The sequence below is a fragment of the Rhea pennata genome, chromosome 34 (genome assembly GCF_028389875.1).
Source record: "Rhea pennata isolate bPtePen1 chromosome 34, bPtePen1.pri, whole genome shotgun sequence".
Classification (NCBI taxonomy): Eukaryota; Metazoa; Chordata; class Aves; order Rheiformes; family Rheidae; genus Rhea; species Rhea pennata.
In genome coordinates this window covers 371,345-393,881 of record NC_084696.1, presented here as the reverse complement: position 1 = coordinate 393,881, position 22,537 = coordinate 371,345, and the positions used below count along the sequence as shown (strand labels likewise).

Genomic DNA, 22,537 nt, shown 5'->3' with positions numbered 1-22,537 from the left:
TGCGGGGGCGGTGGCGAGCGTGCGCCTGCGCAATGAGGCAGTGGCGAGCCCGCGCCTGCGCAGTGCGGCGGTGACAACCCCGCGCCTGCGTAATGAGGCGAGGAGGAGGAGGGGGGAATGAAGGAGGGGCCCCGCGCATGCGCAGTGGGCGGGAATGGGCGCGGCGCCGCCGGCGAGAGGGGGGGGAGGAGGAGGAGGAGGAGGAAAAAGAAGGGCGCGGACAAAATGGCGGCCGCGGCGCATGCGCAGTGCGGCGGGCTCTAACTGCGTCACAACCTTCCCCCTTTTTAAAAACGTTTTCCGCTGCGGGGGATCCCTCGGTGGTCGCCGGCGGGGCCCTCCGGTAACGTTTCTTTTTTGTTTCTATTTTGTTTTCTTTTTTAAGTAGGGGCTCGGCAGGAACGCGCGGGGGTGGGGGCGGGGCGGTGGCTGTGGTGATGGTGGTTGCCGGGCGGTGGCGGGGGGGGGGGGTTGAAGGGCGGGGCCGGGTATAAAAGGCGCCGCCCGCGCGGCCGGCCGCCATTCTGGGGTCTGGTTAGAGGTGAGTACCGAGCTCCCGGGAGCGGCAGCGAGGGGGGCCCGGCGGGGCGGTGGGGCAGCGGCGGCGGGGCTCTAAGCCCCCCTCCCCGGGCGCTGGAGGGCCCCGGTTATGACCCCCCCCCCCTTTACGGCCGGTGCTCCCCTCCCTGAGAAAATGGCGCCCCCCCTTTTAAACCCACGCGTGGGGGGGGGGGGGGGGAGATCCTACCGCCCTTGTTTTGCCTCAAAAACAGAGCAAAACGCTTCAAAACGCCTTAAAACCCCTTTAAAAACGCTCAAAGGACGATTTTCTCCATTTTTTTCCTCCCCCGCCCTTTTCAATTTATTTTTTTCAAACCAATCCGGGGATGAAAAATGCTAATTATTTCGTGTCTTTCTTCTTTTTTTTTTTTTGTTTTCTTATTTATTGTGCCCCCCCTCCCCTCCTTCCTTTCCCCGATCCAGGTTTGGTTGGTCTTGAGAGACGGCGTCGCATTTGCCACGAGAAAAGCCAGGGGACAAATTCCCCCCTCCCCCTCGGTCGGTGCCTTGGAAGACCCCAAAAAAAAAAAAAAAAAGCAGCCACCATATTTTCGACCGTCCTTGGGAAGCCGTTTCAAACTCCTTTGTGACCTGAAGGAAACTGCCACTTAAACATACCCCAAAAAACAAGCAAACAAAAATCCTACCTAGCATCAACCTGCCCTGATCTTTTTTTTTTGAAAAAAAAAGAGCAACTTTTTTTTCGTTTCTTTATATTTCGACAAACCACCAGAAAGACCAAAAAAAAGAGAAAAACCTGAAAAAAGTTGCTGTATTTTTTTAAAGCCATGACCAAAAACAAATCAATTATTTTTTTTCTTTGATACACCACTTATGCCAAAATCCAAACCTTGAAGCGCTGTCGACGAGAAAAATAATTGGATAGTAAGTGTTGACTTTTCAACCAACTGACAAAAAAAAAAAAACAGAAAAAAGCCCTGCTTTGTGCCAAAGAGAACTAATGAGAGGAAGAGACCAAAACTGTGTGATTGAGAAGGAAGTAGGCTTTGTTGCAGGTGGTTAACCCTTAAAAGCGGGGGCATTTTGCAAAAAAAAAAAACAAAACCCAAAACCCAGAGAAAATGGCGTAGTTCGAAGGAGCACGACGGGCTCTTAGCTAAATCCATCGTCTCCGGGTGTGCGATGGGTTAATGAGCTCCCATGCAAAAGATGGCGGTGACTGAGCCATAAAGTATCGCTTTTTTTTTTGCGTGGGAGACGAAACGTAAAGTCAAAACGCGCAATCTGTACATAAAGATTGCAGGGTAAGGCTGGAGGTAGCGAGGGCAGCGGGCTGCGCGGGGGTAGGCAGCGCGGGCTTGGCTTAAGACGTAGCCTTAAAGTCGCTCCGATCCTCTCGAATTTTAAATTGCGATGTCAATGTTAAGAGACTTTTTGTGATAATCTTTTCCCCCTTTTTTGGAACCCCCCCGAGTGCCACTTAAGGAATGTTTTGTGCGCGTATGTGCCGTAGCGGGGCTGGGGAAGGGGGAAACGAGGCTCGTTCCTTATTTTTTTTTAATTTCTCTAACAGGGGGGGTAGCAACCTAGCAATAAAGATCGCCAGGCAGGCGTAGGAATAGCTTTAAAAATCTCGTTTTTAAATTTGAAGAGTTGGCTTTAAAAAAAAAAAAAAAAAAACAACCACCCTAGGAGGCAGTTTAATAACATAACTCAGGCTCCAAGGGCAGCGAAATGCGCTTTAAAATGCGACCGGAGGTTGGTTCTCCCCCTTCCCTCCAATATGGCGAAGCTGCTGGTCCGCTCTTTGTTCTGCCGAGCGGGCGGCTTGGTGTTGGTTTCTTTTTTCCTTTTCTTTTTCATTTTTTTTCCTCTTGTATTTATTTCCCCCCCCCTTTTTTTTGCAGGTTGCTTCCCCCCATTTTTTTTTTTTTTTTATTTTTAACCCCCCCCTTTTGTGCGTCTGGGGTTGGAGCTGTTGGGGGGGGGGTCGGGGGAAGGTTGCGCGCGTGGAAAGGAGGGGAGGGAAAACCGCAGCGTTAGGGGGGTCGGAGGGGGAAGATTCCTGAGGGAATCTTCGGACTCCGGCTACCGCCAGCGGATTTAATCACTTTTCCTATTTTTTTTTCTAAGTAGGTCTAGTTTCGTGGGCTGCAGATTAGCGGGTGCCATAGAGCGTGCGTGCGTGTGCGCGGACGAGCGTGGCGGGGGCTGTCTTGCTGTACCGATGTGCTCTTAATAGCTCCTAAAATCACTTTTATTTATGTTCTCCCCCCTCCCCCGAAAAAAAAAAAAACCAACCACCCTGAACTCTTTTCCTTTTTGCTGCTTAAAATGGCGCCGAGGCCTCCTCCTCCTCCTTCTTCCTCCTCCTCGCCCCGACGTGCGCGCGCGCGTCCGGCGCTGCCGCCCGGGCAGGGATGCAACCCGCCGCCGGCAAACCCCTCCCACCGCGCGGCCCACGCGCCGCCGGCCCGAGGGCCCCCCCTTCCCTTCCCTTCCCTTTCCCCCCCCCCGAAATCCCTCCGCGGCTCTAACCAAAAACTCCCCTCCCGCCTTCTTCGTCCGCAGGAACCGCTCGGTACAAACGTACAAGTGCAAAGTAGGATGCTATGGGCTGCCAGGTTGCTCTTAATTTTATTTTTTTAATTTTAATTTTTTTTTCCTTTATAGGTTGTGCCAATTTTATCCCCTCCCAGCGGAGCTTTTTGTTCTTTTTTTTTTTTTTTTTCCTCCCCCCCCTCCTCGCTGCCGCCGTCGGCCGTGTTTTGTCCACGGGTTTCTCTCCGGCTTTGTGCTCGCGGTGAAGCGATTCGCGTCCCCTTCGCGCTTCCTCCCCCCCCCCCCCAACACCTCCCCGCGGCGGCTTCCTCGTGAGCGCTTAATGTAACCTGTGATTTGTCGTGACAGATGGGGAAAACGCTACTGCTGGACTCGGCCGTGCCCCCCAAACCCCCCTTTTCCTCCCCAAAACAGCAGCGGAGGAGAGGGGGAGGAAAAGGGGGGGGGGCGTGCATGGCTCCCCCCCCACCCTTCCTCCACGCGCGTCCGCGCTCAGAGCGCTTACGGGGCAGGGGAAGAGGTCGAGTGTCGCCTCGAATTAATTTGCCGCCTTCCGCAGCGCGTAGTCGCCGTGCGGCGCGCTAGGAAACCAAGCGATCGGTAGGAAAAAAACAGGGAATTGCTCCGCCAAAGGGAGGGCAGCAGCCCCAGCCCGCCGGGTAAGCAAAACCTTTCTGGTCTTAATTGCGTTTCACAACCGTCGTTTCTGTTCCAGAGCGCTTTGCTTTTTATATATATATATTTTTATATATATAATTTTATTAGTTTTTTTTTTTTAGCTGTGCGTTTCTTGAGCGTGCTTTGCCGTTGTCGCCTCCCCGTGCATGCGGAGGCCGTGAGGGTGCTCCGCGTTGATTTACAGAGCTCGCCAAGCGGCTTAAGAGACACGAGAACCCGGAGGGGCTTTGGTTGCGAGCAGAGCGACTTTTATTAATGTCATTACTGTGATTTTTTTTTTTTTTTTAATTTTCCCTAAAGCAACGCGGCGGTGGTGGTGGTGGCGGCGGGGGGGAAGCGAGTTTTCTCCTTCCGGCCCCGTCCGTGTCCAGCGGTAGCATTTTCCCCGAGGGGCCCGCGAAGGCCGAACTCGGGCCGCGAGCGGGGAGGGAGGGTTTTTTTTTGGAGGAGGAGGAGGAGGGTAAAAACAAATTTGTATGTATTTTGGGGATGGGGGTACTGAAGTAGCGGAGCTGGAGTTGAAACCAGAGCCGTTTGGGGCTCTGGGGGGGGGTGTGGGGGGCCGCCTTGGCCCCCCGATCGGTGACGTCCGGCCTCGGCTGGGGAGAAAAGGCAGAAAGCGGGCGCCGGGGCAGCGTTTTCGCGCCCGAAACCCTCCCGTTATGGGGCAGGGAAGAGCAAAAGCGGCGCTGGGGCCGGGCAGCGCTGCCCGGCCCCGGCGGGGTTGCGGCACGAAGGGGTTTTGCCCCCTCTGCGGTCTCCTCACTGCCCTTTCGGAGCCTTTTTTGGGCCCGAACGGTGGTTAAACGGCTTTTTCCCAAGCCGACGGTGGCTCGGGCGTCAGTGGCCGCTGCTTCGGCACCTTTTCCCGCCCCGCTGCTGAGGGCAAAAATGAACTAAAGGCCTCAAAAACCGTCTTTGCTTTGGGAAAGGGCGACAAATCGGTGCAGGGAAAGGCACACGGCCTAGCCGGGGCCTCCAGGACGCCCGGGCCCGTCCGCCCGGGATGGGAAGTGGGGGGCAGCACCTGCCTTAAACCCTCTCACGGCGCCTTTCTAGAGCTGGGGGGGCTCCTCGGCGGGGATTTTTAACTCGCTCTTGTGTCTTTGCAGAGGAGCCGACCGACCGCGATGTCGGCGGGCTCGAAACGGGCGCGCGGCCGGCGCGGGGGCCCGGAGGACGCGGCGGCTGCGGCGACGGCGCGGAGCCGCCTTCCGCGCTCCCTCTCTCTTTTCGCCGCGCCCGGACGCAGGTTGTTTTGATTTTATTCTTTCCCCCCCCCCCCTCTGCTGCGCTGAGCCCCCGACCGTGGGGCTCGTACCCGCCGCGGGGCTCCGCCGCCTGTATCCTTTACCGCGGGGACTCGGCGGCGTCCGGGCCTGCCGGCAGCCCCCAAACGGCTCTGCCTGCTTCCCTGTTTTTTTTTTCCTGCTTTTTTTTTTTTTCCCTATTTTTTAATTTTTTGCACCTTTCTAATAGAAAATCGGTGCCACGTCGGCGGGAGTTCCCCACACCCCGGAGCCGACTGCTTTTTTTTTTTGTTTTAATTTTTGCCCCTCCGTGACCCGACGCGCCGGCGGCCCCGCGAGCGTTTCGGCCCGGCTCTCCGTTCGTTAGCGAGGGCGATCGCGCCTAACGAGGGCGGGAAGCAGCTCGAGGGAAAGCTCTTGGGGAGCAGCCCGAGGCCGAACTGAGGGCGGCGGCTCCGAGCTCCGAAACGGCGGCTCGGCGCGCCCGGAGACGGAGAAACCCCTCGGAAAGCCCTCGGCGCCCGGCGGGAGCCCGATCTGATCGCGGCTCCGAGGCCTCTCCGTGACGCCCGCCGGGCGCAGAGGCGGACGGGACTGGGCAGGGGGGGGGACACACGTGTGTTTTCTTTCCCTCGCCGCCGGGCCGTAACTCTTCTTCCCTCTCTCCGTGTGCCCAGCCGCAGGTGGCAGCGCCGGAGGCGGCGGCGCGTTCGGCGCCGGTTCCCTTCCCCGAGCAGCCGGTCCCGGACCGCGGCGTGGATCCGTGCCGGACGCGGAGAAAAGAGAGCGAGCGGGGAGGGGACCCCGCTCCGCGCGCGTGCGGCCGTCCCGGCGCCGCTCCCGCTCCCCTCCAGCCCCGCGGCCTCGTTAAGCTCGGACTGTTAATTGAGAAAAGCCGAACCGGCAGCGTGGCGTGCGCGGAGTTGGGGTGCTGGTTGGGGGGTGGGGAGGGAAATGCTCCGTTTTCCCGCGTTTCGGCAACGGAAGGGATTGGGGAGGGGGTGGGAAGCGCCGGTGGCGTCGCCCCTGCGGCTCCGTCTGACCCCGATCCGGGGCCTTTCCCCCCCCCCCCCCCTCCGCCCGCCGGCGCCGCCTGAAATAAAAGTGGAGCTGAACCCGCTGTCCGAAGTCGTTGGCTCGCGCGTCCCGCTCCCTCGGGGAGCCCCCCTCCGTCCGTCCGTCTGTCTGTCCGTCCGTCTGTCCCGCCGCTGCGCCGACTGACTCGAATAAAAGCAGAAAAAAAACACGGGGTGTTTGGGAGTGTTGGAAATTTGGGGGGGGGAGGGAGGAGGGGGAGATGGAGGAAGCCGGGGGTGGGGGGGGCAGCGGTCGGCGGCGCCTTGGGGCACCCGGGGGTAGGAGGGCGCCGGCGTCGTCCCCAGCACCCCAAACCCAGCTGCCGCTCACCCGGCTTCGCCGCCCCCGTCGTGCGGTGGGGAGGGGTCCAGGCTCCTCCTCGCGTGTCCCCCTTTCCCCCCCCCCCCCCCCAAACTCGCGCTCTCTCCTAACGCTGTTTTTCTGCCCCCCGCCCCGCAGGCGTTTCCTGCCATGGGCTCGGGCCCCATCGACCCCAAGGAGCTCCTCAAGGGCTTGGACTGCTTCCTGGGCCGCGATGGCGAAGTCAAGAACACCGAGGGCATCACCAAGATCTTCAAGTGAGCGCCGGGGGGCCGCGGCCGCCGCCTCTTCCTCCTCCTCCTCTTCCTCCTCTTCCTCACGCCGCTTTTCTCTCTCTCTCTTGCAGCCTGATGAAGGACTCGCAGAAGATGGTGAGTCGCTGCATCTACCTGAACATCCTGCTGCAAACCCGGGCGCAGGACGTCCTGGCCAAGTAAGAGAGGGAGCCGCCGGGGCTGCTAATGAGACCCTCGTTAGCCCCGGCAGCGGAAGGGCTGGCTGCGGGGGTTTTTTTGGGGTGGTGGTGGAGGGTTTATTTATTTGTTTTTCGCTTTATTGGGTTCTCTCCGCTCAGGTTCATCCGCGTCGGGGGCTACAAGCTGCTGAACACGTGGCTCACGAGCTCCAAGGCCGCCAACAACGTGCCCTTCCTGCAGCAGATCCTGCTCACCCTGCAGCACCTGCCCCTCACCGTGGACCACCTCAAGCAGGTGAGCGCGCCCGCCCCGGGCGCCCTTCCTCGCCACCCTCTTCCTCCTCGCCGGCCCTAACCACCTCCTCCTCCTCCTCCCTGTCTCTTCCAGAACAACACCGCCAAGCTGGTGAAGCAGCTGAGCAAATCGAGCGACGACGAAGGTGAGCGGCCACCCCGTCCTGTCCCCCCCCCCCCCCACAACCCCCATTTCCTCCTGGCGATCCCCCCCCCCCCACCAAACGCCCCGTTAACGCTGCTGCCCCCCGTCTCCGCCGCCGCCCCGCAGAGCTCCGGCGCCTCGCCTCCATCCTCGTGAGCGACTGGATGGGCGTGATCCGCTCGCAGAGCAGCGCCCAGCCCGCAGGTGAGGCCCCGCTCGCCGCTCCGGCCCCTTCCTCCTCCTCCCGCTCCCTCCCTGCATCCACCTTAATATTATTTTTTACGTCTCCCCCCTCAACGCACAACAGAGCGAGATAAAAAGAAGCGGAAAGAAGAAAACAAAAGCAAAACTCCCGTCCAGGAGAAACCCCAGGAGGCGAAAGCGGAAGCGAAAGCCGAGGAGACGCCGGAGAAGAAGCGGGAGAAGCCCAAATCCCTGCGCACCACGGCTCCCAGCCATGCCAAGTTTCGCTCCACCGGTGAGCACCGACGTGGTTCGCCCGCCCGGGCTCGGGAAAAGAGATTTTGGGGAACCTCCTGCGCGTTTGAGGGCGTTTCGGGGGGGAGTTCGGCGCGCTGCTGCGGCGGTTCTTGGCCGCCGCCAGCCGTTCTCGACCCCGGATCGGGGCAGAGCGCTTTCGAGGGAGGTTGGCGAGTCCTTTCCGTTGTTTGTTTTTCCTTTTTTCCCCTCTTTTCTCACTGTTCCCCCCCCCCCCCCCCCCGCCTCATTTCGCCGCAGGCCTGGAGATGGAGACGCCCTCCCTGGCTCCCGTCAAGAAAATCAACTCTGCTTCGACCACCGACAAATACAGCCTGAAGCCGATGCCCATCAAGAGGCAAAAGTGAGCGCGGGGGCTTGGACTCGCTTCCCCTGCTGGGGATATGAGGGGTTTTTGGGGTGGGGGTAGGGGGGCACTCAGAATTGGGGTGGTTTCAGGGTTTTTTTTTCGCCCCTCGCTCCCGCCCTGACCCCTCTCCCCCGCCGCGTTTGGTTTCCCGCAGCGCTTCGGCCCTTTCCGGCGACAACCCGCCGGCGGAGAAGAAATACAAACCCCTCAACACCACTCCCAACGCCACCAAGGAGATCAAAGTGAAGATCATCCCCCCGCAGCGTGAGTCCGGCAGAAAAAAGGGGGATTTGGGGGCAGCGGAGAGGGGGGAAAGGGAAGGGGGAAGCCGCCCCCTCCGGCGGCACCCGCTTCGCTCTGGGGGTGACGTCTCGCCCCCATCCTTGCCCGCAGCGATGGAGGGTCTGGGCTTCCTCGACGCCCTCAACTCCGCTCCCATCCCCGGCATCAAGATCAAGAAGAAGAAGAAAGTTTTGTCTCCCACGGCAGCTAAGGTATTAAAAAAAAAAATGTAATTTGCCCGGACGCCTGGGCCCCTTCTCCGGCCTCTCCCCGCCCCCCTCCTTAACGAAGGTTTTCTCACCCCCTCTCTTAACGAAGCTTTTCTCGCTCCCCCAGCCCAGCCCCTTCGAGGGGAAACCGGCGCCCGAAGCCAGCGCGGCCAAACCCTCCTCGCCGGAGCCGGCCGCCGCCTCGGAGCCCATGGAGACGGACCGGCCCGGCACGCCGGTGCCGGCCGTGGAGGTGCCGGAGCCCATGGAGACGGGTAAAAACCGGGAGGCGGCGGGTGGACGCACGAGGGGGGAGGTGGGGAAGGGGGGAAGGCGACGGGGTCGCTGAGCTCGGCCCTTCCCCGCGCAGCCTCGGCGGAGCCGGGCGCCGACGCCAAGGCGGCCGAGAGCCCCGCCGACGGGGCGCAGCTCACCAAGAAGGGCCGCAAGAGGAAGACGGTGAGCTGGCCCGAGGAGAACAGGCTGCGCGAGTACTTCTACTTCGAGCTGGACGAGACGGAGCGAGGTGAGCGCTCGGCCCCGCCGCGCGTGTGTGTCCCCCCCGCCCCGGCCTTCCTCCCCGCTGACGCCGCGCTCTTCCTCCTCCCTCCTCCTCGCAGTCAACGTCAACAAGATCAAAGACTTCAGCGAAGCGGCCAAGCGGGAGATGCTGAAGGACCGGGAGGCTTTCGAGGAGGCCCGGCGCCTCAGCCACGACGCCATGGAGGAGAAGGTGCCCTGGGTCTACCCCAAGCTCCTCGACCTGCCCAGTCCCCTCGTGGTGCCGGGCAGCGGCAGCCGCGAGAAGTTCACGCAGGCCGAGCGCGAGAAGGGCATCCTGCAGGAGCTCTTCCTCTCCAAGGAGAGGTGGGTCGGGGGCTCCCTTCCGCCGCGGCCGTGGGGTGGCGTGGGGGGGAGGGATCCCCCGTTGGGAGGGGGCTGGGCGCCAGCCGGGATTGGGGGGAAGGGAGGGCGGATTTGCCACCCCCCTGGGCCGCAGGAGCCGTCGGTGCTCCTCAGGAGCCAGACGGCCCCAGGAATCTCCTTTTTTTTTTTGAGGGGGGCAGGAGATTCCTGGGCAGCCTCGGGGATCCCTTCTTCGTGGGAGCCCCTTTCGGAGGGGGCTTGAGGGTGGCTGTGTCATCGCCCCCAGGGTCTGCATGGATCTGCTGGGTGGGGGGAGCGGGGGTGCTGGAGCCCCGATCCCCTGGGATCCGTGTGGATCCACCTGGCTGGGGCTGGGGGAGGCAGCTGGAGCCCCGATTCCCCAGGATCTATGCGGATCCACCTGGCCGGGGCTATAGGAGACTGCTGGAGCTCCTGGGATCCCCCCTGGATCCGCCCAGTAGGGAGCCTGCATGGGGCCTGCTGGAGCCTGGACTCCTTGGGATCCCCGCTGGATCCACCCAGCGGGGCCTGCACGGGGCCTGCTGGAGCCTGGATTCCCTGGGATCACCCTGGATCTGCCCAGCGGGACTTGTGGGAGGCTGCTGGAGCCTGGATCCCCTGAGATCCGCCTGGATTCTCCCATCAGAGACTGGGTAGAGGCCCTGTATGGCTGTGGGAGGCTGCTGGAGCTGAGTTCCCCGGGGATTTATCCCTGAGTGCTGGGGATCCCTGTGGATCCCTGTGTCTAGGGCTTCATAGGAGCCACAGGATGCCTGTGGAGCCCAGATCCCCAGGGTCTCTGAGGCTCTGGAGCTTAGTTCCTCCAGGATCCCTGTGGATCTCTTGCCGGAGGCTGAGCAGAGGCTGTGCTGGGCCCATGGGATCTGTTACTTGTTGGGGAGGGGGGCACTGGATCCCTTGGGATCCCTGTGGATCCTTGTGCCTCCAGCTGGGCAAGCTCAAGGTGGGGGTGGAGGCCAGATCCTAGACATCCCTAAGGATCTGGGATCTGAGGAAGTTCCTGGGGGCTGGATCTGCTGTCGGGGGCTGGGCAGAGGCCGCGCATGGCGCATGGAGGCTGCTGTAAGCTGGGTTTGGGGGGATCAGCTGTTGTGGGAGCTTGGATCCCTTGGGATCGCTGAGGGCCAGGAATGTGGGGGGAGATGGTCAGAGCTCAGATCCCCAGGGATCCCTGAGGATCCAGAGCCTGGAGGGAGATGGCTGGATTCTGGGATGCCCCAGGATCCATGAGGATCCAGAGTCTGGGGGCAGGTTGCTGGGAGCCTGGATCCCGTTGAATCTGTGAGCATCCAGAGCCCAGGGGGAGGTTAGTGGGGTCTGGATCCCCTGGGATCACTGTGTGTCCAGGAGTTGGGATGTTGTTGGAGCCTGGATGTCCTGGCATCTCTGAGGAAGCAGTGCATGGAGGGGGGGAGGGTTCCTGGGGCCTGGATCCCCTGGGATCTGGGAGGATTCCTGGGGCCCGGATCCCTGGGATCCCTGAGGACCTGGGAGGGTTCCTGGGGCCTGGATCCCTTGAGGATCTGGGAGGGTTCCTGGGACCTGGATCCCTGGGATCCACGAGGATCTGGGAAGGTTCCTGGGGCCCGGATCCCTTGAGGACCTGGGAGGGCTCCTGGGGCCTGGATCCCCTGGCATCCCCTGAGGATCTAGGAGGGTTCCTGGGGCCTGGATCCCTTGAGGATCTGGGAGGGTTCCTGGGGCCTGGATCCCCTGGCATCCCCAAGAACCTGGAAGGGTTCCTGCAGCCCGGATCCCTGGGATCCCCTGAGGATCTGGGGAGGGTTCCTGGGGCCTGGATCCCCTGGGATCCCCTGAGGATCTGGGGAGGGTTCCTGGGGCCTGGATCCCCTGGGATCCCTGAGGATCTAGGAGGGTTCCTGGGGCCTGGATCCCCTGGGATCCCTGAGGATCTGGGAGGGTTCCTGGGGCCGGGATCCCTGAGGATCCAGAGCCCAGTGGAAGCTGCCAGAGGCCCCATCCCTGCGGCTCCAGGCGCTGAAACTTCTCTGCCTCCAGCCGGGGCGGAGCGCGAGCTTCCCAGATCCCCCTTCCCCCCTCGGCTCCGGAGGGGATCCACTGGGAATCTGGCGCCTGACAGCCCCCCCCCCCCCCCGTCTCTCCCTTGCCGCCGCAGCGTCCCGGACAGCCCCCACGAGCCCGACCCGGAGTCGTACGAGCCGCTGCCGCCCAAGCTGATCCCGCTGGACGAGGTAGGTCCCTCTCCCCACCCCGCATCCCGGCGGATCCCGCCGGCTTTCCAGAGCGGGGCCGCGCGGGCGGGGACCCGGTAGGGCAGAGCAGGGCCGTCCCTCACCCCACCTTCCCCACCCCCAACCCCCCAATTCCCTCCCCCTCCCCGCCCCGTGTCTCCTCTCTCAGGACTGCTCCGCCGACGAGGCCGCCTACCCCGACGGACCCGAGCCCGGCGCCGCCTCGCCCTCGCCGGACGCCGGCGCCAAGCTGCCCCCGGTGCTGGCCAACCTCATGGGGAGCGTGGGGGCGGGCAAGAGCCCGCAGGGCCCGGCGCCTGCCGCCGCCCTCAACGTGCAGGAGATCCTCACCTCCATCATGGTAACGGCGGGCGGGCGCGAGGCGGGCGCGGGGTTTCCTCCTTCACCCTCCGCCCCACCCTACCCCCGCTCCTCCGGGGTGTCCCCGGCCCCCAGCGTAGAGCCCGGAGTTGGGGGTGTGGGGCGAAGGGGGTTGGGGGTGGAGGGGAAGCGCTGGGGACGGAGCGCTCACCCCGCCGGTCTCTTTTCCCCCCCCCCCCCACCCTCCTCCGACCCCGCAGGGAGGCCCCAACAACCACAAGGCCGAGGAGCTGCTCAAGCAGCCCGACTACTCAGACAAGATCAAGCACCTGCTGGGCAACCTGCAGGCCCAGCCGCCGGGGCCCTCCGGAGGTGAGCGACGGCGGGGTGGGGGGGCTGCTCGGCTCGGGGGGGGGGGTGCTCGGGGTGCCCCCAAGCCTCGTTCCGAGGTGACGTGGGGGCCTCTCGGCTTGGGGACGGCCTCTAGGTGCTCCAGGTCCTTGTTCTGGGGTGACATGGGGGCCTCTCGGCTTGGGGACGGGCTCTAGGTGCCCCCAAGCCTCGTTCCGAGGTGACGTGGGGGCCTCTCGGCTTGGGGACACGCTCTAGGTGCTCCCGGTCCTCATTCTGAGGTGACGGGGGGGCTTTTCGGCTTAGGGACGCGCTCTAGGTGCTCCCGGTCCTCATTCTGAGGTGACGTGGGGGCTTTTCGGCTTGGGGGCACGCTCCAGGTGCTCCCAGCCCTCACCCTGCGGTCACTTGGGCGTCTGCCTAGTTAGTGATACGCTCTAGGTGCTCCTGGGCCTTGTCTTGAGGTGACAAAGAGGCCCTCTCAGCCTAGAGACACACTGTAAGTGCTCCTGGTGCTCGTTCTGAGGTGATGCGGGGGGCCTCTTGGCTTGGGGATGAGCTCTAGGTGCTCCTGCCCCTTTCCTAGAGGTGCTGTGAGGGTCTCCTTAGCTTGGGGACACACACTAGGTGCTCCCAGCCATCACCCTGAGGTGATTTGGGGGTCTTTTTGGCTTGGGGATACGCTCTAGGTGCTCCTCACCCTCGCTTTCAGGTGAAGCACGGGTCTTGTCAGCTTGGGGATGTGCCATAGGTGCTCCCAACCCTCATTCTGAGGTGACGCAAGGGTCCTCTTAGCTTGAGGACACATTCTAGGTGCTCCCAGTCTTCATGCTGAGGTGATGTGTGGGTCTCCGTAGCTTGGGGACGTGCTCTAGGCGATCTTGGCCCTCGTCTTCAGGTGACACGGGGGTCCTTTCAGCTTGGGGATGCACTGTAGGTGCTCCTGACCCTGGCCTGGAGGTGACGTGGGGGTCTCCTTAGCTTGGGGACGCACTCTAGGTGCTCCTGGCCCTGGCGTGGAGGTGACATGGGGGTCTCCTTAGCTTGGGGACACGCTCTAGGTGCTTCCGGTCTTCACCCTGAGGAGATGTTGGGGACCCTCTCAGCTTAGGGACACGCTCTAGGTACTCCCAACCCTCACCCTGAGGTGACGTGGGGGCCCTGTCAGCTTGGGGGCATGCTCTAGGTGCTCCTGGCCCTTGCCTTCAGGTGACATGGGGGTCTCCTTAGCTTGGGGACACACTCTAGGTTGTCCTGGCCCTCACCCTGAGGTGACACGGGGGTCCTTTCATCTTGGGGACACGCTTTAGGTTCTCCCAACGCTCACTCTAAGGTGACGTGAGGGCCTTTTGGCTTAGGGACATGCTCTGGGTGCTCCTGGCTCTCACCCTGAGGTGATGCGTGGGTCTCCCTAACTTGGGGCATGCTCTAAGTGCTCTTGGTCCTCGTCTTCAGGTGACACGGGGGTCCTCTCAGCTCGGGGACACACTGTAGGTGCTCCTGGTGCTTGTTCTGAGGGGACACAGGGGCCTCTCAGCTTGGGGACATGCTCTAGGTGCTCCCAGCCCTCACCCTGAGGTGACACAGGGTCCCTCTCAGCTTGGGGGCATGCTCTGGGTGCTCCCGGCCCTGGCCTGGAGGTGACGTGGGGGTCTCCTTAGCTTGGGGACACGCTCTAGGTGCTCTTGGCCCTGGCGTGGAGGTGACGTGGGGGTCTCCTTAGCTTGGGGACACGCTCTAGGTGCTTCTGGCCCTGGCCTGGAGGTGACATGGGGGTTTCCTTAGCTTGGGGACACGCTCTCGGTGCTCCCAACCCTCACCCTGAGGTGACACTGGGGTCCTTTCAGCTTGGGGACATGGTGCAGACGTTTCTGGCCCTTGCCTTGAGATGACGTGTGGGTCCTCTAGGCTTGGGGACGTGCTCCAGGAGCCTCTGTCCTTTGCCTGGAGGTGACGCTGGGGTCCCTTTGGCTGGGAGGCACGTCTAGGTGCTTGTGCTCCTCACCCTGAGGTGACAGAGGTGTCCCCTCGCTTTGGAGATGCTCTCCAGGCACTTCCGTCCCTCACCCTGAGGCGACATGGGGGTCCCCTTGACTTGGGGACACATCTTAAATATGCCCGAGGACCGTGTCCCCTGCCTTGGGGTGACCTGGGGGGTCCCCACAGCTTGGGGACGTGCTCATGGCCCTGCTGGGGACTGTCCTCTGCCTTGGAGGGGACACAGAGGGGATTTGGGGTGTCCCCTGAGCTTGGGGACGTGCTCATGGCCCTGCTGGGGACTGTCCCCTGCCTTGGAGGGGACACGGAGGGGATTTGGGGTGTCCCCTGAGCTTGGGGACGTGCTCATGGCCCTGCTGGGGACTGTCCCCTGCCTTGGAGGGGACATGGAGGGGATTTGGGGTGTCCCCTGAGCTTGGGGACGTGCTCATGGCCCTGCTGGGGACTGTCCTCTGCCTTGGAGGGGACATGGAGGGGATTTGGGGTGTCCCCTGAGCTTGGGGACGTGCTCATGGCCCTGCTGGGGACTGTCCCCTGCCTTGGAGGGGACATGGAGGGGATTTGGGGTGTCCCCTGAGCTTGGGGACGTGCTCATGGCCCTGCTGGGGACTGTCCCCTGCCTTAGAGGGGACACGGAGGGGATTTGGGGTGTCCCCTGAGCTTGGGGACGTGCTCATGGCCCTGCTGGGGACTGTCCTCTGCCTTGGAGGGGACACAGAGGGGATTTGGGGTGTCCCCTGAGCTTGGGGACATGCTCATGGCCCTGCTGGGGACTGTCCCCTGCCTTAGAGGGGACACGGAGGGGATTTGGGGCGTCCCCTGAGCTTGGGGACGTGCTCGGGGCCCTTCCAAGGTTTGTCTCCCGCCTTGGTGACGCGGAAGTGTCCCTTCAGCTGCAGGACGTGTTCCAGGGCGCCCACAGGGACGACGTCCCCTGCCCCGGAGGGACGTCAGGGGCAAGTCAGGTGCCCCCCAGGCTCGGGGGACGTCCCCGGGGCAGCATCAGGCCCTGTCCCCTGCCCCAGCGTGGCGTGGGCGTCCCCTGGCCTTGGGGACATGTGCCAGGACAGTGCCAGGAGCTTGTCCCCTGCTTCAGAGTGGGGGAGGCGGGTGTCCCCCACTTGAGCTTGTCCCCCGTTTTGGGCTCGACTCGGGGGGGACCTGGGTGTCCTCAGAGCCCAGGGACGTGCCATGGAGACGTTGTCCCCAGTCCTGGTGGGACACGGGTGCCGCCGGGAGCTTGTCCCCCGTTTTGGGGTTGACTCGGGGGGGACCTGGGTGTCCTCAGAGCCCAGGACGTGCCATGGAGACGTTGTCCCCAGTTCTGGTGGGACGCGGGTGCTCTGGGGCGGTGCCGGGAGCCCATCGCCTCTTTGCGGGGTGGGGGGGGGGGTCCTGGGCTCTGCCATGGGGGCCCTGGACCCCCCTTTTAACCCCGCCTCCCCCTTTCTCCCACCCCACAGTGCCCCACGGACTGCTGGGCCCCGGCCCCATGGCCAACGGCTTCCCGCCCGGCCCCAAGGGCATGCAGCACTTCCCGCCCGGGGGCCCGGGCCCCATGCCGGGTAAGCGCGGGCGAGGGGGGGGCGGGGGGGCGGCGGCGGCGCCGCCGGGCTCCCGCCGCGGCCTTCCTCACCCTCTTCCTCCTCTGCTCTTCCTCCCGCAGGACCCCACGGAGGAGGAGGAGGAGGCGGCGGAGGGCCGGGCCTTCCTCCCGGGCCGGGCATGCCGGGCGGCCCGAGGCTTTTGGGGCCGCCCCCGCCCCAACGCGGAGAGTTTTGGGAGCCGCCCGACGGCGGCATGCGGGGCAGCCCCCACGGCGGCGGCGGCGGCGGCGGCGGGGGCATGCGCGGGGGGCCCGGCGCGCCCTTCCACCGCGCCCGGGGCCGCGGCGGCGGCGGCGGCGAACCCCCTTACCGGGGCCGCGGCGGGGGGCGCAACGGGGGCCCCCCCGGCGGCGGAGGCGGCGGCGGCGGCGGCGGCAACCGGGGCGGGGCCCCTTCCGGCGGCCACGGCGGCGGCGGCGGCGGCGGGGGCCACGGCGGCGAGCACGGCAGAGGCCACCCCGGCGAGCACCCCCGGGGCCACGGCGGAGGCCACGGAGGAGGTAAATGCGGGGGGGCGCCGGCGCCGCCCTCGCGGGGGGGCTGCGGGGCGTGGCTCTGGGGCGGCCCCGCCCCCGCGTGGGAGGGGCCGGTGGGGGCCCCCTCGCCGCCCCCGCCGCCCCCCCCGTTCCTGCCCCGCTGGCGGGGCCACGGGCCCGCCGGCGAGTCCCAGCACGCGCTGCAGCCCCTCGAGCCCCCCGGCCCCTGGGCCCGGGGCCCCGACTGGCGCCGGCCCCCCATGGGGCTCTGAGAGAGGGGCCGGGGCGCCCCCCCCCCCCCCACCTCGCTCGCCCCACCCCCGACACCCGGCCCCCCCTCCCCCCTCCCGGCCCCAGCCCACCCCCCGGCCCCGGCGGAGGCGGCCGGGCAGCGGGGAGACGGGGGCCGCCCTAGAAGGGGCTGCAAGGGCTCCTGGGTGACGTAGTCGGGCAGCAGGGCATGCTGGGAGGTGTAGTCCAGCTCCAGGAGGGGCAGCAGGGCATGCTGGGAAAGGCAGTCCAGCTCCAGTGGCTCTAGAACACGCAGCAGTGCATGCTGGGACATGTAGTCCAGCTCTAGCAGCTCTAGAACACACAGCAGGGCATGCTGGGACATGTAGTCCAGCTCTAGCAGCTCTAGAACACACAGCAAAGCATGCTGGGACATGCAATCTGGTTCCAGGAGCTCTAGAACATGCAGCAGGGCATGATGGGAGGTGTAGTCCAGCTCCAGGAGGGGCAGCAGGGCATGCTGGGAAAGGCAGTCCAGCTCTAGCAGCTCTAGAACACACAGCAGGGCATGCTGGGACGTGTAGTCCAGCTCTAGCAGCTCTAGAACACACAGCAGGGCATGCTGGGACGTGTAGTCCAGCTCTAGCAGCTCTAGAACACACAGCAGGGCATGCTGGGACATGCAATCTGGCTCCAGTGGCTCTAGAACATGCAGCAGGGCATGCTGGGATGTGTAGTCCAGCTCCAGGAGGGGCAGCAGGGCATGCTGGGAAAGGCAGTCCAGCTCTAGCAGCTCTAGAACACACAGCAGGGCATGCTGGGACGTGTAGTCCAGCTCTAGCAGCTCTAGAACACACAGCAGGGCATGCTGGGACGTGTAGTCCAGCTCTAGCAGCTCTAGAACACACAGCAGGGCATGCTGGGACATGCAATCTGGCTCCAGTGGCTCTAGAACATGCAGCAGGGCATGCTGGGATGTGTAGTCCAGCTCCAGGAGGGGCAGCAGGGCATGCTGGGAAAGGCAGTCCAGCTCTAGCGGCTCTAGAACACACAGCAGGGCATGCTGGGACATGTAGTCCAGCTTGGGGGGGGGCTCTGGAGCGCACAGTAAAGCATGCTGGGAAACGTAGTCCAGCTCTGGAACACACAGCAGAGCATGCTGGGAAATGTTGTCCAGCTCTAGAGCACACAGCAAAGCATGCTGGGACATGCAATCCAGCTCCACGAGCTCTAGAACGTGCAGCAGGGCATGCTGGGACATGCTGTCCAGCTGGGGGGGCTCTAGAGCACACAGCAAAGCATGCTGGGAAAAGCAGTTCAGTTCCAGAAGGGGCAGTAAGGCATGCTGGGAGATGCAGTCCAGCTCTAGAACACACAGCAGGGCATGCTGGGACATGCAGCCCAGATTTAGAATGGGCTGCAAGGCATGCTGGGAGCTGTAGTCCAGCTCGGGGGGGCTCTAGAACACAGAGCATGGCATGATGGGAGGTGTAATAACATGGCTCCTCAATAGGCAGTGAGGCATGCTGGGAGCTGTAGTCCCACACGGGCAGCTCTAGGGCAGCAGCAAGGCATGCTGGGAGCTGTAGTCCCAGCCAGGCAGCTCTAGGTGGGGCAGCAAGACATGCTGGGAGCTGTAGTCCCACATAGGCAGCTCTAGGGCGGCAGCAAGGCATGCTGGGAGCTGTAGTCCCACATAGGCAGCTCTAGGGCGGCAGCAAGGCATGCTGGGAGCTGTGGTCCCACACAGGCAGCTCTATGGCGGCAGTAAGGCATGCTGGGAGCTGTGGTCCCACACAGGCAGCTCTAGGGCAGTAGCAAGGCATGCTGGGAGCTGTAGTCCGAGCCAGGCAGCTCTAGGTGGGGCAGCAAGGCATGCTGGGAGCTGTAGTCCCAGCCAGGCAGCTCTAGGTGGGGCAGCAAGGCATGCTGGGAGCTGTGGTCCCAGCCAGGCAGCTCTAGGGCAGTAGCAAGGCATGCTGGGAGCTGTAGTCCCAGCCAGGCAGCTCTAGGTGGGGCAGCAAGGCATGCTGGGAGCTGTGGTCCCACACGGGCAGCTCTAGGGCAGCAGCAAGGCATGCTGGGAGCTGTAGTAGGGGGGGCAGCAAGGCATGCTGGGAGCTGTGGTCCCACACAGGCAGCTCTAGGGCAGCAGCAAGGCATGCTGGGAGTTGTAGTCAGACCCCAGAGCAGTGGGGTGCGGCCCAGTGCATGCTGGGAGCCGGGGTCCTCCCCATGGCTCCAGGCTGATGGCTTGGTGCGAAGCATCATGGGAGGTGTAGGCCATGGGGTGTGTGTGTGTGTGGGGGGGGGGGTGTCGCAGGGCGTGCTGGGAGCTGTAGTCCAATATTCCCAGTTCTACAGTACCTTGGGGTGCCCCAGTGCATGGTGGGAGTTGTGGTCCAAGGCCCCACAGTGTCTTGGTGGTGGTGGGGGGCACCTAGGTGCATGCTGGGAGCTGTAGCGCTGCCTCCTGCACCTCTATGGTACCTGGGGCTCTGCAGTGCATGCTGGGAGCTGTAGTCCAGCACCCCCTGCCAAGCTCTATGGTACTTTGGGGGTGCCGCAGTGCATGCTGGGAGCTGTATTTCAGTCCCGCCAGCTCGATGGTAGCACAGGGCACCCCAGTGCATGCTGGGGGCTGTAGTCCAAGCCCCCCCCCCACACTCTATGGTACCTTGGGGGTGCCGCAGTGCACGCTGGGAGCTGTATTTCAGTCCCACCAGCTCTATGGTAGCATGGGGCACCCCAGAGCATGCTGGGAGCTGTAGTCCAAGTCCCAACCCCCACTTTGTGGTACCTTGGGGGTGCTGCAGTGCATGCTGGGAGCCGTAGTTCTCATGGGGGGGGTGGCCTCCGGGGGGGGGGGGCTCCCCACTGCCCCCCCCGCCCCCCTACCACCGCCACCATCCCCGCCCCCCCCCCCCGCGCCCGCCCCACGGCCGCCGCCGCCGCCCCCCAGCTCCGAGAGCCGCCGCTGCCACCGCCGCCGCCACCGTCACCAACCGCCACCAGCGCCGCTGCCCGCCGCCGCCGCTGCCGCCGCTGCCATGGGGCCGCCGCCGCCGCCGTGGGGCTGCCGCCGCCGCCGCCGCCGCCGTGGGGCCGGGGCGCCGGCGCCTCACCCGCGCCCCCCCATTTTCTCTCACGCAGACATGTCGAACCGCCCCGTGTGCCGCCACTTCATGCTGAAAGGCAGCTGCAGGTACGAGAACAACTGTGCCTTCTACCACCCCGGCGTCAACGGGCCGCCGCTGCCGTAGCGCCCGCCGCCGCCGCCGCCCCCGCCCTTCCTCCCCGCCGCCGCCGCCGCCTCCTCCTCCTCCTCCTCCTCCTCCCGGAGCCCCCGCTCCCGCCGCCACCGCCGCTGCCGCCACTTATGGCTTCTGTGAGGCCTCGGCGCTGCCATTGGCCCCCGCCCTCCCCTCCTCCCCCTGTCCAAACACACCCCGAAAAACACTCGGAACGGGCGCTGAACCCCCCCACCCCCTTAAAAAAAAAAAAAAAAAAAAAGAGCCGGGGCGCGGCTCGTTAGCGTTAACGACGGGTTCATCGGCGAGGCGGGGGCGGCCGCAGGAGCTTCGTTCCCCTCCTCCCCCCGCCCCCGCTCCCCGCCCCGCGCGCGGGTGTCGTTGCCACGGCGGCGGCGGGTGTAGCGCACGCACAGGCGCGGTGGTGGGGTGTTGTTGTTGTGGGGTGGGGGGGGGCGGGTAGGGAAGGGGTTTGGTTGGGGGGGGGGGGGCGCTGCGCCGCACCGCTTGTTTTCTGTGAAAACTTGGATTTGCGGGGGGGGCCGGGCCGGCGCCGGGGGGCCTCCGGGCGCCCCCGCCTCCCTTTTGTATATTTTGTACATTAGTAATAAACCGGTGGAAAAGAGACGCAGCGGCTGTCGGGGCGCGTTCACTCTGGAACCTACCGAGCGCGGGCTGCTCCCAGCGTGGCCGGCCAAAGGGGGAAATCCGGGCTGAAACCCGCCCCCCCCCCCTTCCCCCCCTCCCCCAACCCAACCTCTGGTAGCCCCGGAGTTGTTCCCAGCGTGTTAACTCTGAAACCTACTCGTGGCAGCAGGTGCCTGAGTGTAACCTGGAGCGCCCTGAGGTGCGGGGTGGGGGGTAGAGGGGAAAGGCCACAGGCCGCAGCCTCGGCCCCGGGCTCGGGGCTGTAGTAGTGGCAGTGCTGGTCCCACCATGTTAACTCTGGAACCTACCGATGGCAGCGTATGCCTTGCAATTATCCCCCCCCACCCAAACCATCTGCAGCTGCTGCTTCAGCATGTTAACTCTAGAACCTACTGACGGTGGCGTATCCCTAGCGTTAACGGCCCCCCCCCCCCCAAAAAAAATCCCAGCCTCAGTTTGTTAACTCTGGAACCTACTGATGGCAGTATATCCCTAGCGTCAACCTGCCCCCCCCCCGGCCCCAGCCATCTGCAGCTGCTGCCTCAGCGTGTTAACTCTGGAACCTACTGATGGCAGTATATCCCTAGTGTCAACCTGCCCCCCCCCCCCGGCCCCAGCCATCTGCAGCTGCTGCCTCAGTGTGTTAACTCTGGAAACTACTGATGGCGCATCCCCACTGCCCCCTCCCAGGGCCACCTCTGGGTGGGGTGTTTGTGTTGTTTGCTCTTCCCCATACTCTGGGACACTGGTTAACTCTGAAGCCTACTGACAGCCACCCCCCCAGCCCCGGGGGGGGCAGAGCGATGCAAACGAGACGCGCTCCGCGCTGCGGCTCCGCTGCAGTTTATTGCGCCGGGGTTTTGGGGGAGGGGGGGGGTTGGGGGGGAGGGGGCGGTGGCGCCTCAGTCGCGGGGGCGGCTGATGACGACCTCGCCGAGCGCCTCGAGCACCTCGCGCTTGTAGTCGTCGAAGTCGCCGTCGATGTGGCTGAGGCCGCGCTCCTCCACCACCCAGAGCTGGCACGCCGTCTCCGTGATGAGGCGCGCGTCGTGGCTCACCACCACCACCGCTGCGGGCGCCGCCGTCACCGCCGGGGCCCCGCCCACCTCCCGCGGCCACGCCCACCCGGCCCCCGGGGCTCTGCCCCCCGCTGCTGCTGCTCCCGCGGCCCCCGCCCACCCGGCTCCCGCGGCCACGCCCACCTCCCAGGGCCACGCCCACCCGGCTCCCGGGGCTCTGCCCCTGCTGCTGCTCCCATGGCCCCGCCCACCCGGCTCCCGGGGCCCCGCCCACCTCCCGCGGCCACGCCCACCTCCCGCCGCCCCGCCCACCCGGCGCCCGGGGCTCCGCCCTGCCCACCTGGCCCCCAGGGCTCTGCCCCTGCTGCTGCTGCTCCCGCGGCCCCGCCCCACCCGGAGCCACGCCCACCTGGCCCCCAGGGCCCCGCCCCACCCGGCTCCCGGGGCTCTGCCCCTGCTGCTGCTGCTCCCGCGGCCCCCGCCCGCCCGGCTCCCGGGGCCCCCGCCCAGCTCCCGCCGCCCCGCCCACCTCCCGCGGCCACGCCCACCCTGTTGCTGGGGCTCTGCCCCTGCCTCTGCTGCTCCCGTGGCCCCGCCCACCCGGCTGGCAGGGCTCCGCCCCCAGCACTTCTCCTCCCGGGGCTCCGCCCACCCCGACTCCTGTAGCCACGGCCCACCAGGCTCCTAGGGCTCCGCCTCCCTCACCACTGCCCCTCCTGCAGCCCCGCCCACCCGGCTCCCGGCCCCCCCTCCACTGCCCCCACTGCTGCTGCTCCCGCGGCCCCGCCCACCCGGCTCCTGGGGCCCCGCCCCCGGCTCCCGCGGCCCCGCCCCCTCCCGCTCACCTCCCCGGTACTCGTTGATGGCGTCGGCCAGGGCGTCGATGGACTCGATGTCCAGGTTGTTGGTGG

The 22,537-nt window shown here is 64.8% G+C and overlaps 1 protein-coding gene across 9 annotated transcripts; it reads left to right on the top strand.

Annotated features, from left to right (window-relative positions):
- The first annotated feature begins 189 nt into the window (after nt 1-189).
- Nucleotides 190-20,399, top strand: PPP1R10 (protein phosphatase 1 regulatory subunit 10). Of its 9 annotated transcripts, none has more exons than XM_062598566.1 (21): nt 190-343; nt 985-1,446; nt 3,433-3,743; nt 6,549-6,667; nt 6,757-6,843; nt 6,985-7,120; nt 7,214-7,265; nt 7,391-7,468; nt 7,572-7,742; nt 8,003-8,105; nt 8,266-8,375; nt 8,505-8,605; nt 8,730-8,877; nt 8,973-9,128; nt 9,223-9,469; nt 11,649-11,724; nt 11,894-12,085; nt 12,306-12,417; nt 15,858-15,959; nt 16,061-16,501; nt 19,862-20,399. In XM_062598566.1, exons 4-21 carry the CDS (start codon nt 6,561-6,563, stop codon nt 19,969-19,971), a joined length of 2,529 nt encoding a protein of 842 aa, XP_062454550.1. In that variant the 5' UTR covers nt 190-343; nt 985-1,446; nt 3,433-3,743; nt 6,549-6,560; the 3' UTR covers nt 19,972-20,399. The 9 variants fall into 9 exon arrangements, with proteins under 9 accessions (XP_062454550.1, XP_062454546.1, XP_062454547.1 ...); XM_062598562.1 differs by having other exon boundaries at nt 985-1,826; XM_062598563.1 differs by lacking the exon at nt 3,433-3,743.
- The last annotated feature ends 2,138 nt before the right edge of the window (nt 20,400-22,537 follow it).